The sequence below is a fragment of the Lathyrus oleraceus genome, chromosome 7, assembly GCF_024323335.1.
Source record: "Lathyrus oleraceus cultivar Zhongwan6 chromosome 7, CAAS_Psat_ZW6_1.0, whole genome shotgun sequence".
In the NCBI taxonomy this organism is placed as follows: domain Eukaryota; kingdom Viridiplantae; phylum Streptophyta; class Magnoliopsida; order Fabales; family Fabaceae; genus Lathyrus; species Lathyrus oleraceus.
This window is the reverse complement of record NC_066585.1, coordinates 285,386,260-285,402,256: the sequence shown is the minus strand read 5'-3', so window position 1 is coordinate 285,402,256 and position 15,997 is coordinate 285,386,260. Positions and strand designations below refer to the sequence as shown.

The following is a 15,997-nucleotide window of genomic DNA, read 5'->3' as shown; positions in this document are numbered from 1 at the left end:
GAATCATGCTTTAATTGCGGAAAGGTCGGTCACTATAAGCCATAGTATCCCTTATTTAAGAAAGACAAAGGAAAAGACAAACTCCATAACAAACCTAGCAAACCTAGAAGAGCATACATTGCATGGGAGAGCGATAATGAGCCCTCAAGCGATGATAACTCAAGTGATGAAGAAGAAATTGTCAATCTTTGTCTTACAGCTCATCAAAAGAAGAAAAAGAATGTAAGTCATTCCAAATATGATCATACTGATAAAATGTCTTATGCTGATTTGCAAAATGCCTTTAGTACTCTACACAACAAAGCCAAAGAAGCTTTTAAACACTTGGCCTCAAATAAGAAAATTTTCAGTCATTTAGAAAAGAAGATTTCTGATTCCGAAAAGGAATTAGAAACTCTTAAGAAATCCATGATAGAGGCTACTAAAGGCAAAACGGAAGATAATAAGGGATTTTGGTTTAGATGGTCTGGATGTGAAACTTGTCACATTTGGCAAAGAGAGGCTAAAACTCTCCAAGCTAAATTAGACAAGGCTTTACAACCTAAAGTTACCTTTGCTATTGATCAATCACGTTTTAGAAGCAATATGAATAATTCTTATAAAAAATACACTTATGTGGTTAAGGATCAAGTTAGCAAAAGAAACTCTCATCCGAACTTAAATTGTCTATATTGTTGCAGAAAGGGACATACTATTGCTAAATGTCGATTTAGGAGATTTTTAGCTCCTAAAGGCATTTTTCAATGGTTGCCAAAATGCAACCAAAGTTTCACTCGCACACTAGGACCCAATGAAAATTGGGTACCTCCTTCCCTTGTTTAAATTTGTAGGTGAAATGTCTTGAGGATACAGAGAGAACATGGGTTTTCTATAGTGGATGCTCAAGACACATGACGGGTGACTCTTTCTTATTCTTTGACTTTGTGGCTAAGAAGAAAGGGTTTGTAACCTACGGTGACAATAACAAGGGAGCTATACTCGGAAAAGGTAGTGTAGATAATCCATCCTCTACTACTATCTCAGACGTCCTTTTAGTTAAAGGCCTTAAGCACAATCTCATTAGTATTAGCCAATTATGTGACAAAGGGTATAAAGTCTCGTTTTCAAAATATTGTTGAATGATTGAACATAATGATAATAAGAACGATGTGCTTAAGGGCTGGAGGGAAAATAATGTATACATGTTTAACTTGAATGAAGTATCCTCGACAAGCACTAAATGTCTCGTCTCCATGAGTGAAGACTCGTGGCTTTGGCATAGGCAATTAACGCATGTCAATTTTGACTTGCTTAATAAAGTTGTCTCAAAAGATCTAGTAGTTGGTCTTCCCAAATCAAGTTTTCAAAAGATCACTTATGTGATGCGTGCCAAATGGGAAAGCAAACAAGGATCTCATTTAAATCTAAAAATATTGTTTCCACAACGAGACCCCTTGAACTTCTCCATATGGACCTATTTGGGCCATCTAGAATTAAAAGTCTAGGTGGAAACTACTATGGTTTTGTTATAGTAGACGAGTACTTTATATTTTCCGGACTATCTTTTTAGCAAGTAAAAGTGACACTTTTCTGCTTTTGAAAAAATTGCCAACATGTCTCAAAACAAATTGAACACTAGCATAGTTACTATTCGAAGTGATCACAGAGGTGAATTTGAAAACCACCTCTTCGAGCAATTTTGTGAAACAAACGACATTGATCATAATATTTCTGCTCCAAGAACTCCACAACAAAATGGAATTGTGGAATGTAAAAACTAAATTTTAGAAGAGCTTGGAAGGACTATGATCAATGAAAACAACCTTCCTAAATTTTTTTGGGCCAATGCCATAAACACGGTCTGCTATGTATTGAATAGGATACTCATTTGTCCTATTCTAAAATAAAACCCCTTCTGAATTACTAAAGGGAAGGAACCCTAGTGTTTCACATCTTCATATCTTTGTATGTAAGTGCTTTATATTAAACAATGGTAAAGAAAAACTTGGTAAATTTTACTCAAAAACTAATGAATGTATCTTTCTTGGATACTCCGAATCTAGTCAAGCATATAGAGTATACAACAAAAGGTTACTTATTGTTGAAGAATCCGTGCATGTTTTCTTTGATGAATCTTATCTGAAAACTGTTGGAGAAGGTAGTATTGTTGATGGTGCAAGTGTTCCTTCGGAAGACATTATAAAAGATCAAGAAGAAAATCGTGTTGAACCTCATCCGGGAAAAGACAAGGAGGAGTCGGATCTTAATTCCGAAAAGAAAGAGGAGGATCATTCCATCAATAACAATGATCTTCATTTAGAATGGAAATCTTCCAAGGATCATCCCATTAATAATATTCTAGGATATACCTCAAAGGGAGTTACCACACGGTCAAAGATAAGTAACTTTTGTTATCACTTCGCTTTCGTATCTCAAAATGATCCTAAAAACTCCAAAGACGCATTACTCGATGAACATTGGTTTCTAGATATGTAAGAGGAACTTAATCAATTCAAAAGAAATGAGGTGTGGGATCTTGTTCCCCATCCGCGAGACCATCGAGTAATCGAAACTAAATGGGTGTTTAGGAACAAGTTAGACGAAAACGGAGTCATAACTCGCAACAAGGCCTGCCTTGTTGCTCAAGGGTATAACCAAGAGGAAGACATAAACTATGAGGAAACTTATGCTCCGGTTTCTCGACTCGAGGCTATACGCCTTTTACTTGCCTATGCTTGTTCTCAAAATTTCAAATTATTTCAAATGGATGTCAAGAGCGCTTTCCTTAACGGTCACATAAATGAAGAGGTCTATGTATATCAACCTCCCGGCTTTGAAAACCATGAGCATCCCAACTATGTTTATAAGCTCAAGCGGGCTTTGTACGACCTCAAACAATCCCCTAGGGCATGGTATGAGCGTCTTAGCAAATTTCTACTAAAGCAAGGATTCTCAAGAGGGAAGGTTGATACCACCCTTTTTATTAGACGTCAAGGAAATCACTCCATTTTAGTTCAAGTCTATGTAGATGAATTATTTTTGGATCTACTAACATTAATTTGGTCAAGGAGTTCTCTAAGTTGATGTAGGGAGAATTCGAAATGAGCATGATGGGGGTGCTAAATTACTTCCTCGGACTTCAAATCAAGCAACTTGAAGAAGAAACTTTCATGAGCCAAATGAAGTATTGTAATGAGTTACTTAAACGCTTCGATATGGAAAACTCCAAAGTAATCGACACTCCAATGCCTACCGCTGTTAATATGGATCAAGATGAAAATGGTAAGGTCGTAGATATCAAAAGGTATAGAGGTATGATCGAATCTCTCCTCCATCTTACCGTATCTCGACCAGACATTATGTTTAGTGTATGTATGTGTGTTAGGTATCAATCATGTCCCAAAGAATCACATTTAAAAGCCGCCAAACGCATACTTAGATACCTCTATGGTATTTCAAAGTATGGGATTTGGTTCTCTAAGGGAAGTGATTGCTCTTTGGTTGGTTATTCCGATCCCGACTTTGCCGGTTGAAAATCGGATAGGAATAGCATTAGTGGCACTTGTCATTTTTATTCAAATTCCTTGGTAAGTTGGCACAGCAAAAAGCAAGTTTCGGTAGCTTTGTCAACCGTCGAGGCAGAATACATTGTTGCGGACAATTATTGCGCTCAAATTTTGTGGCTCAAACAACAATTACTCGACTTTAATGTTCAACTTGAACGTATACACATTTTTTGTGATAACACAAGCGCCATCAATTTAACCAAAAATCCTATACTACATTCGCACACTAAACATATTGAAATTCGACATCACTTCCTTAGGGATCATATTGAGAAAGGTGATGTTGTCTTCGAGCATGTTGATAGCAAAAATCAACTTGCCGATATCTTCACAAAACCACTTGCGACAAATTCTTTCTTCCACATCCGTAGGAAACTTGGTATTCTCGATATCTCGGATCGCATATATATATATATATATATATATATATATATATATATATATATATATATATATATATATATATATTATATATATATATATTATATATATATATATATATATATATATATATATATATATATATATATATATATCATGCTTGTCCATTCCGTGATTTATAAGTGAGGGCACTTATCGTCTATCACCATTGGAGGTAATGTCGTTCCTATCCATTTGACCTATATTGATCAATTATGGCAATGATGGATTATTTCGAATTGCACCAGGTGATGAAAAATTATTACTTGACCCTTAATTAAATTGATTATTTTTCAAATCTTACACCTCTCATAACTGCATGCATGTAGTGTCACTCTCCATAAATCTCTATTTTTTTTTTGAATTAGACACTACGATTATTTTTAAATCTACCACCAAACATGAAGTCATCAGTCAAATCCATTTACTTTCCTTTTCAATAAATTCATAAATCTCAATATTTCCGCCCTCTACATTGTAATGAAATTAATTATTATTTTGGGTTGCTCCATGTCTTTGCATTGAATTTGACACCTTTTTTTTTGTCAATCATTCATATTGCAAGCACTACAACTTGAACTTCCACATTCTTGATGAAAAGATCAATATTCTTCTAGTTGGTCGTGAATACATCTGTAAACTAATTCGTTATTTCTTCAAGCTCTGAAGACTTGTTTTGGTGAGGATTTTGCTAATACAAATGGTATAGTGGTTGCCTTTGATAACTAGGGTTGTCACCTTTTTATAAGTTGTTGTTGTTGGTATTCCCCTTATCCAAACCATTGGTGTAAAAATAGAAAAATACTCATATAGTGGGAGTAATGTCCAGGTCCTCACATGCCATGGCTTTGATAAAATCCCAACTATTTGGGGACAGTTTGGAGGGTGCAGCGTTGAAAACCCTCAAAATCTCCATGGAAAAAGGTGAAATGGGTAAAAGAACCTACATGTCCTTAATAAAAAGGAGGTAGAAGTAACAATAAAGAGAAGGAATATCAAAGGAGACGGTGTGGCCACCCTCTCTGATGACGAACAAGCCTTTAGAATAACACTGTATTCATCTTCTGAAAAGGAAACCTCCATTTATAATCGGAAATGGAGGATTTGTTCGTCAGAAGTATAATAAGGTTCAATATCTTCGACATCCTTGTACACGACATAGAGGTAACCATTGTCTTTTTTTTTCTGGAAAAATAGTAGGTAAAAAAGAAATTACTACCACAATCACAATCGTCAAAGGGGGTAAGTATTACCCTCAAAACCTACGGACCTACGCTTACCTAAGCCATATTTCGAATGTTTCTTCATAAACCCAACTTATTAAAAAAAGCGAGAGAAAAGGAAATTCATATAAGGAAGAAGGTTCTGAACGAAGAATCTGGGGTGATGAGGAGTTGGGTAGTTTATATGAGCTTATAGAAGTAGGGAGCAAAATAGAGCAAATGAGGTGGAAGGAGAAAGCTTTTATAGGGGAGTTAGAACCACAAGGAACCCTTTAGACTCCCCCATAATTTTGAAAAACTCAGCACGTTTCTGACACATTCCACTAACGTTTAAGGTATAAAAAAATAGGTAATCATTACTTACATTAAATAGAAGTAAGTGTGACCATCTAAATGATTGATTGACATTCCAACTTACATTTTTAGCTAATAGGGAGACATCTGAAAAATGGAGATGATTCATCCATCAATTAGGGACTTGCATAAATAAAAGAGGTCGCCTTCAACCGGGAGACTCGCCCCAAGCTGAGGTACACAGGTCGCCTTCAATTGGGAGACTCGCCCCAAGCTGAGAGATGTACCTCATAAACGAAAGAAACCTTGAAAATACTCTGCCCTTTATAAAACCTTCGTGCTTGAGGGACTATGTAGTGTTATATTTCCCCAAAAAATGGTGACTCATGGATCCCCGCCTAAAGTGATGTTTTCCAAGCGACATCCACAAAGAACATAGGGAGATCTCCTTGGGGACATATGACATATGCATACATAAGCACCAAACATATACAGAGCTTCTCACCTCACTTAAGCAAGTTCTATAAACCACTAAACATCACCCTATAGGATATACACAGGTTTACTCTTTGATCAATATAGAATTAAAACAAGAGAATTTATTAAAATAAATAAATATTATATACATTTAATTAATTAATTTTTTAAAACATAAATTAAAAAAATTGGCTAAAAATTAAAATTTAAACTAAATCAATTGAAAATGTATTAATTCCTAAAAATAAAAATCTAATATCTTTAATTTGAAATACCTCAATATATAAAGATAAAAACAATAATTCATAAACTCATGAAAATCTTTTGAAATCTTCAACTTCTTTCAAATTCAAGAAGCTGGATTTTCAATCTTTTTAATAATAAATTTAGGATTTTGTTGATTTTTAAAATATATGGATTTGCTAGTTTTTGTTTAAGCAAAGTGAAATTGTAACTTAAATCAATTGGTATTCATCATATTTTAGAGTAAATTTAGTTCTTGCATTAATTAAATGGAAACGAGCATACTTAAAACTTAGTTATCAATGCACAGAGAATTTCCTGCATGTAGCATGTCTTTCTAAAAGACAAGCATAGTTTAAAAATGCAACGTTAGTCTCTTCATTCACAAGGTGCTGCTGTGCTGTGCTGTACTGAATGAAATTTTAAGAAATTTAATTCTTGTCACTTACAGAAATACTTAAAATTTGGCAGAAATCTAGCGCATAGAAGTAATACTTAATTTAGACAAAGGAAAACAGATTAAATTCAAGTATTGAGACTGTTTAAAGTATATGACAAGAGGACAAAACAACCTAAAACACTTAAAATTGAAAATCAAGATTTTCTTTGTTGAAAAAAAAACACAATAACACTAACTATCCTTGGCCTCCTCAGCAGCTGTCTCAAAGGTCTCTCCTGGGACAAGCTCTGGAACATCATCATCATCATTCTCTTCTTGTGCTGTGGCTGTGCCAGCACCTGCTTCAGGAACCTGCTTATTGAACTGCTCAGCTATCTTCTTCAGGTTTTCCAAATTATCCGGCCCTATATTTTAATAATATTAAAAAACAGTTAAGATGGGAAGGACAAGAAACACCAAACACAGTTTTGAAAAAGTTGAAAACACATACCTAATTGGTGGATAATGCTAGGAAGTATGTCTTGCAACTCTGCAGAAGAAGAAATAAAATTTTAATTTCATACGGCAAATAATCAGCCAAGTAACAAGCAACACATATAAAATGTCGTTCATAAACTGTGGGAAGCAATGCCTTAGTGTACTCGAAAATAAAATGAAATAATCCAGATAACCCAATGTATCTTACTCTTGGTTTGAGGAGCACCACTAACAACCCATGTATTAGCTGCAATGGATGCTTGAACTGGAAAGAAAACAATCCAATTTAATAGTCAGCAAAATCTGAAAAGCAATGTATATAAAGCCTGTGAAATTAAAAGCATAAAACGTGAAATATTGTGGACTGTAATTACCTTTAGGGTTTGAGAACTGGATGACCACATCATCCTTAAAGATATTGACCTCCTCAATTTGAGGGATGGCATTCACCCCAATTCTCTTCAGAGTACTCTGAAGCCTTTTGTCGTCGGTAGTTGTTGTCTTGTGGACAGCCTTCTTCTTTCTAAGGTAAACAGAAGGCAGAACAGCAAGAGATAAGTCAAGTTAACAAAAGCACTATGGATTCAAAACAAATTATTCAACAGAAACATTAATGCATAGTCAAGAAAATGGAGAAAGAACTGATATTTATAAGATCTAAAGCTCATGTCAACATATGGCCAGTGACTCCAACGACAAATGACAGATATCATTAAGAGGACAAATATGACGACAACCGAGTTATATTATGAAAGACCAAAGTTATACCTTCTGACGGTACCCTTTCCACCAGTTCGAACTGAACCGGCCATCTTCATCAATTTTTCGCGATTCATCTGAGTAAAATGTACAAAAACAACATAAATTTCATAACACCAAACCATATTACACTTAAAGAAAGATGCAAAGTTCCTAATAGCAATACTCATTAAGGTCTAAGAAGTGGAAAGACCTACATAGAGTAGGTTGTATAACTGAAATATATATGGTGGAAATTTGACACCACTGCATTACAAGATTGCAAACAAAAACATAACTAACATAGGTCCTTGACAGACACTTAGTATTTTGCACAGTGTGAATTCAACAAAATCATATAAACAAGCAACAATCTCAAGTTAAAGAAGCTAAATTCAGCTTAAACATGCATATTTCTAAATCCCTATTCCAGAAAAGAGACCCAAAACATCCTTATATCACACAAACAATAGCGGATACAAACCACATAGAAAAACATAGAATCCAATCTGAAGAAAAACAAACCTTCTCAACCACCCCTCAAGCAAATCAGTAACTCAAAGCTCAATATACAACTAAAAATTATTGATTTGGGAAAAATAGAACCCTAAAAAACAAAATTGATAAAAAAAATGAAATTGAAACATAGGACGGAATCGAAATCAACACAAGGCATAGAATTAGGTCAAATTCCGAAGGGTTGAAAAACCGACACAACAACAGATAACAAGATACAATGAAACAAAAAATCAGTGAAATGAAATAGCGTAGCAGAAATGAAAGTACCTTTGTGAAATCAGTGATTTTGGACAGGGTAAGCCTCGCCGTGAAGAAGAAAGGAACAACGCAAAGAGATAACGACCCTTCTTTATACCTACAAAACCCTAGTCCTTATTTATTTATTTATAAAAATTAAAAATTAAAAAGGTTGGGCCGGATTTTGTAGGCCCAATACCAAAAGCCCATAACCCGAATCAGTGTGTGGTTACTTCCTCCGAATCCGAATCCGAATCCGAATCCGAATCCAAATCCAAACCCGATTTATCTAACCGTAAGAGTAGCAGTCAAACAGAGTTACACGTTCATGCTGAGTTCTGAGTGGTGATGAATATTTTGTTTTATATATATTATTATTATTTTTATTCTTTTAATTTTTCTAATGGCTTCTTTATTACAATCTTCATTTTCCTTCTCTTCGTTGCGGATGCTTCCTCCAACAAGGCTAAAATCTTCGAAGTTGTGTTGTGTTACGAACCCCAACAGCGAGGAATCTTCTGAAGTTAATAATTCCATTGAAGCTAAAAAAACTGCTCAAGCTGATCGTGTAAAGCTCGCGTTTGAGAAGGCTAAAGCTTATAAAAAATCGATGAAATCTAAATCTGGTTTGGGAATTGAGGAAATTAGCGGTGGCGAAGACAATTCCGTTAAAGAGAGTTCAAATGTGGTTGGTGGAAGGGAAAAGGATATGCCAGTTAGGTTAAAGATTGCTATGGAGAAGGCTAGAAAGTATAAGCTGAATAAAGGAGTTGCTGTTAGTGAAACTGATCAAGGTAATAATTGGCTTATTTGAGCTTATTCTAATGCACTTAATTTATGAAAACAGCTTATGATTATGATATTATGTTGGAGCTTATCTATTTGTATAAATAATACCTCTGAAACTTTTTAAGAAATTTATGAAAATAGTTCATAACATAGGTCCTAAACTGTTTTCATCTTGTTACCTCAAGCTCTTCGGAATAGCTTATTGAAACAGCTTATAAATTATCTTAACACAGTTTATAGATAAGCACTTATATAACATGTGTTTATGCTAAACAATATGACTTTATGACCTTTATCTGAATTTATTTATAGGATTACCGGGAGGGAGTGAGAGGACATGGGGAGAAAATATGAATGACAATAGTGTTGGTAAGAAAGTAGAACTGTCTGTTTCAAAGCTTGATTTTGTGGGGCTTGGTTTTGCGGATAAGCAGAAGACAAGGGGATTGCCGCCTGGTTTGGTTCCTATTCCAGACTCCTACTTAGATGGTGACTTACCTGAGGTAGAACTTATCGTCGGAGACCCAACCAAGTTCGGTGCAAAAACAACAGCTCCGCAACCTGAACAGACTACGGAAGATGAGTCAAAACTGTACAAGCCAAAAGTTTCTACATGGGGCGTATTTCCTAGACCTAACAATATTTCAGAAACAGTATGGTATTTAGTATTTGCTGAATCATCTTGCAAAGTGAACCATTATAGTCAACCTGTTTGTGATACTGATAAGATATCCGTTTCAAATTTACCTTTTTTTGTTCTTGGCCTATTCAGTTTGGAGGTGGAAAAGTTATACGTCCTGGAGAAGTTTTAGAGACTGCAGAAGAAAAAGCTACAAAAGAAGAGCGCACAAAGCAGATGCTTGCTGCTTACAAGAAGAAATATGGATTAAATATTGATCCAAAGCTAAAAGCCGAGTGCCAGGAGGTAAACATATATATTTGTATCCCGAAATCTTACTGCCATCATTTCCTTCTTTAATGTGCAAGGCTCTAGATAGTTGCTATTGCTTGTTTAATCAGTTATTAGCCTCTTTAATTAACATAATTTTATTTCATGGATCGTATATTCATAGGAATTGAACAAAGGGGACTTGTTAATGGATGCGGGAAAACTGAAGGATGCATTACCCTACTATGAGAAGGTTACTGATAAACTACCCTTCGAGGTACACACTTATATTTCAATCACTTACGTGCCAGTTTTTTAGAGGTGGGGGAATGCATGTCTATCTTTTCAGTAAGAACCTAATATCATGATTGATGAAGGTAGACACAATAAAAACACCAGTGGAATGAGATGAACTTTTTTTCTTCAAACTAAAAGGGTATTTTGATTGTCCTTTTAAAAATTATTTTCAGATTTATTGAGCATTACATTGTGTTTAGCATTTGAACTTTTGAATGTCATGCATAACATATACTCTAGCAGGCAAACTAGGAAAACATATATATGGAGGAATATATGTATGAGATTGAACATGTCTGTGCAGAGTGAGCTCCATGGATTAGCAGCCTTACAGTGGTCGATTTGTCTAGACTCCCTCTGTAGGTATATTTGCAATGTTCTTGACATATCTAAGTTCTCATGTAATTTACCTTGTTGTGTTCTACATAGAATTGAAGACACTATAAACTAACAAAACCACTATTTACTAAAATTTTCCTATTAAAAACTTATTTGAATCCATTTCTGAATTAATCTTTAAATGTTGGAGACATCAAGGCAACACAAGACAAACCTATTGAACCAAACACATTGCAATGTTGTGACCTGTTTTAGAAACTACTAAACTATTTAACCTTTTAAGTTAAACTATAGGCACTATAGCTAACTTTGAAACAAAACGCACTTGTGTTTGAACTGTGGACCTCCTCCGATGTCTCAAATAAGTTTAATCTCGTGTTCTTGGAAATATTTCTTGGACTACTGAAAAGCTAATCTTTGAAACTTGTGCAGACATCCCAAGTCTGAGATAATTGAGCAAGTGTGATTGATAACTTGTATAGTGAGAATGTCTATTGTAATCCTTGTGTAGGGATACTTAGTATTGTAAAAACTTGGAATGGATTTTCAAGTTTACCCAAAAGTTGCAATCTTGTTCTAAGATAGTGAATATAATTGTTGAAGGGCTTCTATGAATATGAACAATAGGTGTTGAATCATGTAAATTGTGTTGTTCTCATTTTATTTCTGTTTTTTTCTAGTGTATTTCTATTTTCTGTCCTTGGTGTGCAGTTTTTTCCATCAAAGTATGCAATGGACAAGACTATAACGAATACATAGTGAAATATATTGATGACTTAGATGGGCTTTCGCTAATGCTACTACTCGAAAAGCGGTGAAATCTTAGACTGGGGGAGGGGGAAAACAATATCATTTCTTTGCTGAAACTCAACTACATTTTATCTATACACCTTGTATTCTCTTGAAGTTGAACTGCAACATTTATCGATATAATTTAAATTCTATGAATATGTCACTGCCAGTCTGCTACAACTAGGACTTTGTTCATATACAACCATAGAAGTGTATGTGTTTTGCTGATTATTCATGGACTGTTTTTTCTTCTTAATAAAAAAGTTTCCAAATGTACTTTGATGATTGACAGGCACAATGAAGCTAAAACTATGTATGAAAAGCTTCAATCTCACCCAAATGTTAAAGTAGGCAAGAAAGCTAGACAGTTCATGGACAGCTTTCAGGTAATTTCTTGTGGCTTTTTAGTTTAGGAGTTTATGTAAAATGATTTGCTAAATAGCAATGCAACATTACTCTTTCTTTGATGAATGCAATGATCGTGTATAAAACAATTTTACACATGTATTCGATCATATACCAAAGTAACAATATGGTGAGATGTGATTGGATGCACATGTAGAACTTTCTTATCATTCGTCAAATTTTTCTATCGTGCAGAACCTATGCATTACATGGTAAAATTAAAATAGAATAAATTAAAAATATAAAAGATATTAAATCATAATATTTTAGAAAATTAACAAATAAAATGGTATCACTACAAAATAAATGTAATGAAACATAAAACATAAAAGTATAATGGATCTTACTAAAGATCAAAACTTCAATTAGAGTATTATGATTCTTTTGTAAAAATGAGTTAGGCTAAATTCTAATTTTATCATATTACTTTCTTCCGCACACCTTGTGTTTAAGCTTTGTTTTCTTTTCATAGTAGTGATTTTCTTTCTTTGCTAATAAAATAAAAAGTACATTGATTTTTATTGGGTTTCAAGTGTGAAAGTGGTAAAGTCTCACATCGATTAAAAATGGAGGAAATGTTGAGTTTATAAGAGAGGCGACCCATACCCCACCTTAAGGTTTTGGATGGATATGTGGTGTCAAGGTCTCTTGGAACCATGAACCTTTGGCCCATTGACACTTTCGGCACTCTCCATAATCCCCAACAAGTGGTATCTGAGCTTGGTTGGCTCGGTGAGGGAGCGGAAGTGGATCCTAGTGTGAATCAAGGCTAGTCATGTGGGTGACTCACACTTGTGGACAGATGTTGAGTTTATAAGAGAGGTGATCCACATCCCATTGTCTTAGGGTCTGTTTGGTTCAAACGAGGGGGGAGGGAAGAGATTTTAATGGAGGGAAGGGAAGAGGAAGACATGAATTTTACTTAAAATATGTTTGGTTCACGAAAGAAGGGGAGAAATTTTATGATTAATTTACATTTTTATCTTTTTGATCTTATATAATTGATATAATATTCAAAGGTAAGAAATTCATAAGTATTTTTCTGGGAATAAATTTTTTAATATTGAGTGATTAAAAAAATTATAACTTAGCGTATAATGTTTTAAAAAATTAAGTACACTTGATTCGTATTATAACTCTCCCGCACAAATTAAATTGTGTGTTGATAACAACTTTTAAATACAAAAAATAAATTTTTATTATATATAATAGAATACATAACAAAATAAGAAGAAAAAAAAAATTAAAAAAAAAAAATATATATATAAGGATTATAATTATATTAAGTAAAAAAATACGAAAAATTATTTAAAGATGGAGAATAATTATAATAAGTTGATGAAAGAAATAGCAAATATCACACAAAAGAAAAACAATAACACGGAAAAAAAATTGAAAATGTAAAATAAAACTAAGAATATTTTAGTAAATATAATAATTTTTTAAATATCAAAATTCATATTCCTTCCCCTCCAAATCCTCCATTTCGGAGGAACGCAAAAAGTGTGTTACGGAGGGGTTTTGTTCCCCTCCTCTCTCCTCCTAAAATTTGAACCAAACATGTGGTGTCAGATCTCTTGCATCATCGATATTTAGTCTATTGACACTTCCGACGCTCTCCGGACTTCCCAACAATTTGAATATAAACTGCAATAAGTATATTTTCATTGAATATTTCTTATATATGAACAATTGCAGGCTATGGAAATGATGAAGGTGAAGATAGGTTCTTCAAGTTATTCGAAGGACACAGTCTATCAGAGTTATTTTGATGCCTTTATTGAAAAGAAAACAATCTACACCCCTAAAGTTAAAGATGAAGTGGTTCAAGAAAGTTCAATGAATCCGGTTACTCTGTATATTCTTCTTTTTCTAACTTCTCCTATTTTTGTTGTACTACTTCTTGCATTAAAGAAAAGAATATAAATGTTTGTATACAAGTCCATCATTTATTTATTTTAATTGATGATGAAGTCCTTGGAACACAAGATGTAGAGTGTATCCAGTTTGGACAATTTAATAGATATGTATAGGTATTTTTTATATTTTTGATATGACATAAGATTGGATGGAAGACGGGAAGAATCATGCAGACCATTTCAGCCTCTGGCCTGCAAACAGAAAATATTGGGATCCTCTTGGTTTTTATTCAGAATTTTTTTTGGTGGATCAATGCACATTTGAAAGAGTTTATTTGAATTTGTGGAATAGTTTAAGCATTTGAAAAGTGTGTGAAGTATAGAAATTTTATCAAGTATATCAATTGTGTAATACAGCAATGAAATATGACTTGACGATTGTGTAAATCGATTTTAACACAGTTGTTTATAAAAGTTATAAGGGGATTGTCCCCTTAGTGCAGTCGGTAAAATTTTGCATGAACATTTGATATATTGGAGCGTGGGTTAGAAGTTACAGTTTACTACTTTTCTGCTTCTAGTATTTAGTGTGAGCTTTACTACTAAATTCTAAATTCTATGAAACAGAAAAGAAAGGTTAAGAGAGTTGCTTCTCAAATCTGTATAGGATTGACCAATCAGAATACTTTATAAGAAAGCATGCGAGTTTTTGAAAATTCGTGCACAAGAAGAGGCCCTGGGCTGCCTAAAGCTGAATCATCCAACGAGCTGTAGGAGGATTCTAAATTACTTCTTTGATCATAAAGGCCTTGGGAGGATGAACAAAAACACCAAAGGCTTTCAGGATAACAAATTCTGAGATGGATCTTGTTGATGGTGATTAGAGGCATTGGCAATTAAAGAAACATTAAAAAGAATCATGCTGGAGCTATTGAGTTCCAACTAATTTTCTTGTTGAATGTTTTATGGTTCATGCAGAACCAGGTAACAGCTAAGCAGTTGATGACTGCATATAGGATAACAAGTTTGCAATGAGGATACCTAGCCCTATTGCAGATCTCCCATAGGTCAGTAACTAAGTCATGCTTTCGGTTGATGTTGGTTATAGAACTCAGCCTAGACCAGATTTTTGAGGCGGAGCTGGAACATAAAAGATGAGTTGTTGTTTCTAAGTTAGACTCGCAGAAGCTGCAAATCATGGATGAAAGATGACATCCTCTAAGACTCAAGTTCTATCAATTCGAAACTTGTTGTGCATCAATCTCCAAATTAGCAAGGATTTGGAGGGAGGGATAAATTTACTCCATTCATCTTTTTCCCAACTAGGGATAAATTTACTCCATTCATCTTTTTCCCAACTAATATTTTGAGCAGGATGATCATGAGTATATGCAAATTTACCTTAACTTTTGGGAATTGCTCTCTAGATTCCATGGAGTGTTCCCCTTCGTGAAAAGTCACAATAATCCCTAGATTTCGGAGATGCATCTTTGGACACATCTTTTTTACACAATCTTCGGCGCAAATTGGTGAGTCACCATTATTTTGTCATCATTTAATCTGGAGATGCATCTCCATATCAATAATAGGGTGAGTTTGAAGATGCATCACCGTAAAAATTCTTAATTCAAAATTCAGTGATTTTTCGGAGATGCATCTCCGGATGCGTTTGTTTCATTTACTCGCGCCAGACCCTTACCTCTTCCTCCATTTTCTACAACATCTAAAAAAAAATTCATTTGAACTCTTTGTTGCAAAGTCATTTACAAATCCCATTTGATCAAGTTTCTATAAGATCCTTCAAGTTCACTCAGTCCATTCTACTTCATTTGTTGCAAAGTCATCCACTGCATTCAAGCTTCTTATCCGCATCTCTAATTTGGTAAGTTTCACTCTTTTTTTGTTTTGAATGATGTTTAAGGTAACATGGATCATTTAAGATGCATTAGATAATAGTACATTCTAAATGGGTTGCTGGTATAGACATGTGTTTTCATTTGGTTGGAGTTTAGGGCATCAATGGGGTTTCTTCTATTGCTGAAAATTGTGAGTTC

At 34.3% G+C, this 15,997-nt stretch overlaps 2 protein-coding genes across 2 annotated transcripts; one reads left to right on the top strand and one right to left on the bottom strand.

Annotated features, from left to right (window-relative positions):
- Positions 1-6,678: 6,678 nt before the first annotated feature.
- LOC127105290 (nascent polypeptide-associated complex subunit beta) lies at positions 6,679-8,744 on the bottom strand. The gene is made up of 6 exons (XM_051042456.1): positions 8,604-8,744; positions 7,848-7,915; positions 7,454-7,602; positions 7,288-7,344; positions 7,093-7,131; positions 6,679-7,006 (listed from the first exon to the last, which is right to left on the bottom strand). The coding sequence occupies exons 2-6, from the start codon at positions 7,913-7,915 to the stop codon at positions 6,834-6,836; spliced, it is 486 nt and encodes a 161-aa protein (XP_050898413.1). The 5' UTR covers positions 8,604-8,744; the 3' UTR covers positions 6,679-6,833.
- Positions 8,745-8,900: 156 nt separating this feature from the next.
- Positions 8,901-14,158, top strand: LOC127105289 (uncharacterized). Its single transcript, XM_051042455.1, has 7 exons — positions 8,901-9,367; positions 9,675-10,015; positions 10,135-10,287; positions 10,436-10,528; positions 10,853-10,911; positions 11,972-12,065; positions 13,783-14,158. The coding sequence occupies exons 1-7, from the start codon at positions 8,977-8,979 to the stop codon at positions 14,008-14,010; spliced, it is 1,359 nt and encodes a 452-aa protein (XP_050898412.1). The 5' UTR covers positions 8,901-8,976; the 3' UTR covers positions 14,011-14,158.
- Positions 14,159-15,997: the final 1,839 nt, after the last annotated feature.

Coding starts and splice junctions, on each gene's coding strand:
- LOC127105290 (XM_051042456.1), bottom strand. CDS start 7,915: ATGAATCGCGAAAAATTGATGAAGATGGCCGGTTCAGTTCGAACTGGT. Junction 7,345..7,453: donor CCAGTTCTCAAACCCTAAAG/GTAATTACAGTC, acceptor TTTTCTTTCCAG/TTCAAGCATCCATTGCAGCT. Junction 7,132..7,287: donor TGGTGCTCCTCAAACCAAGA/GTAAGATACATT, acceptor CTTCTTCTGCAG/AGTTGCAAGACATACTTCCT.
- LOC127105289 (XM_051042455.1), top strand. CDS start 8,977: ATGGCTTCTTTATTACAATCTTCATTTTCCTTCTCTTCGTTGCGGATG. Junction 10,288..10,435: donor TAAAAGCCGAGTGCCAGGAG/GTAAACATATAT, acceptor GTATATTCATAG/GAATTGAACAAAGGGGACTT. Junction 10,529..10,852: donor CTGATAAACTACCCTTCGAG/GTACACACTTAT, acceptor ATGTCTGTGCAG/AGTGAGCTCCATGGATTAGC.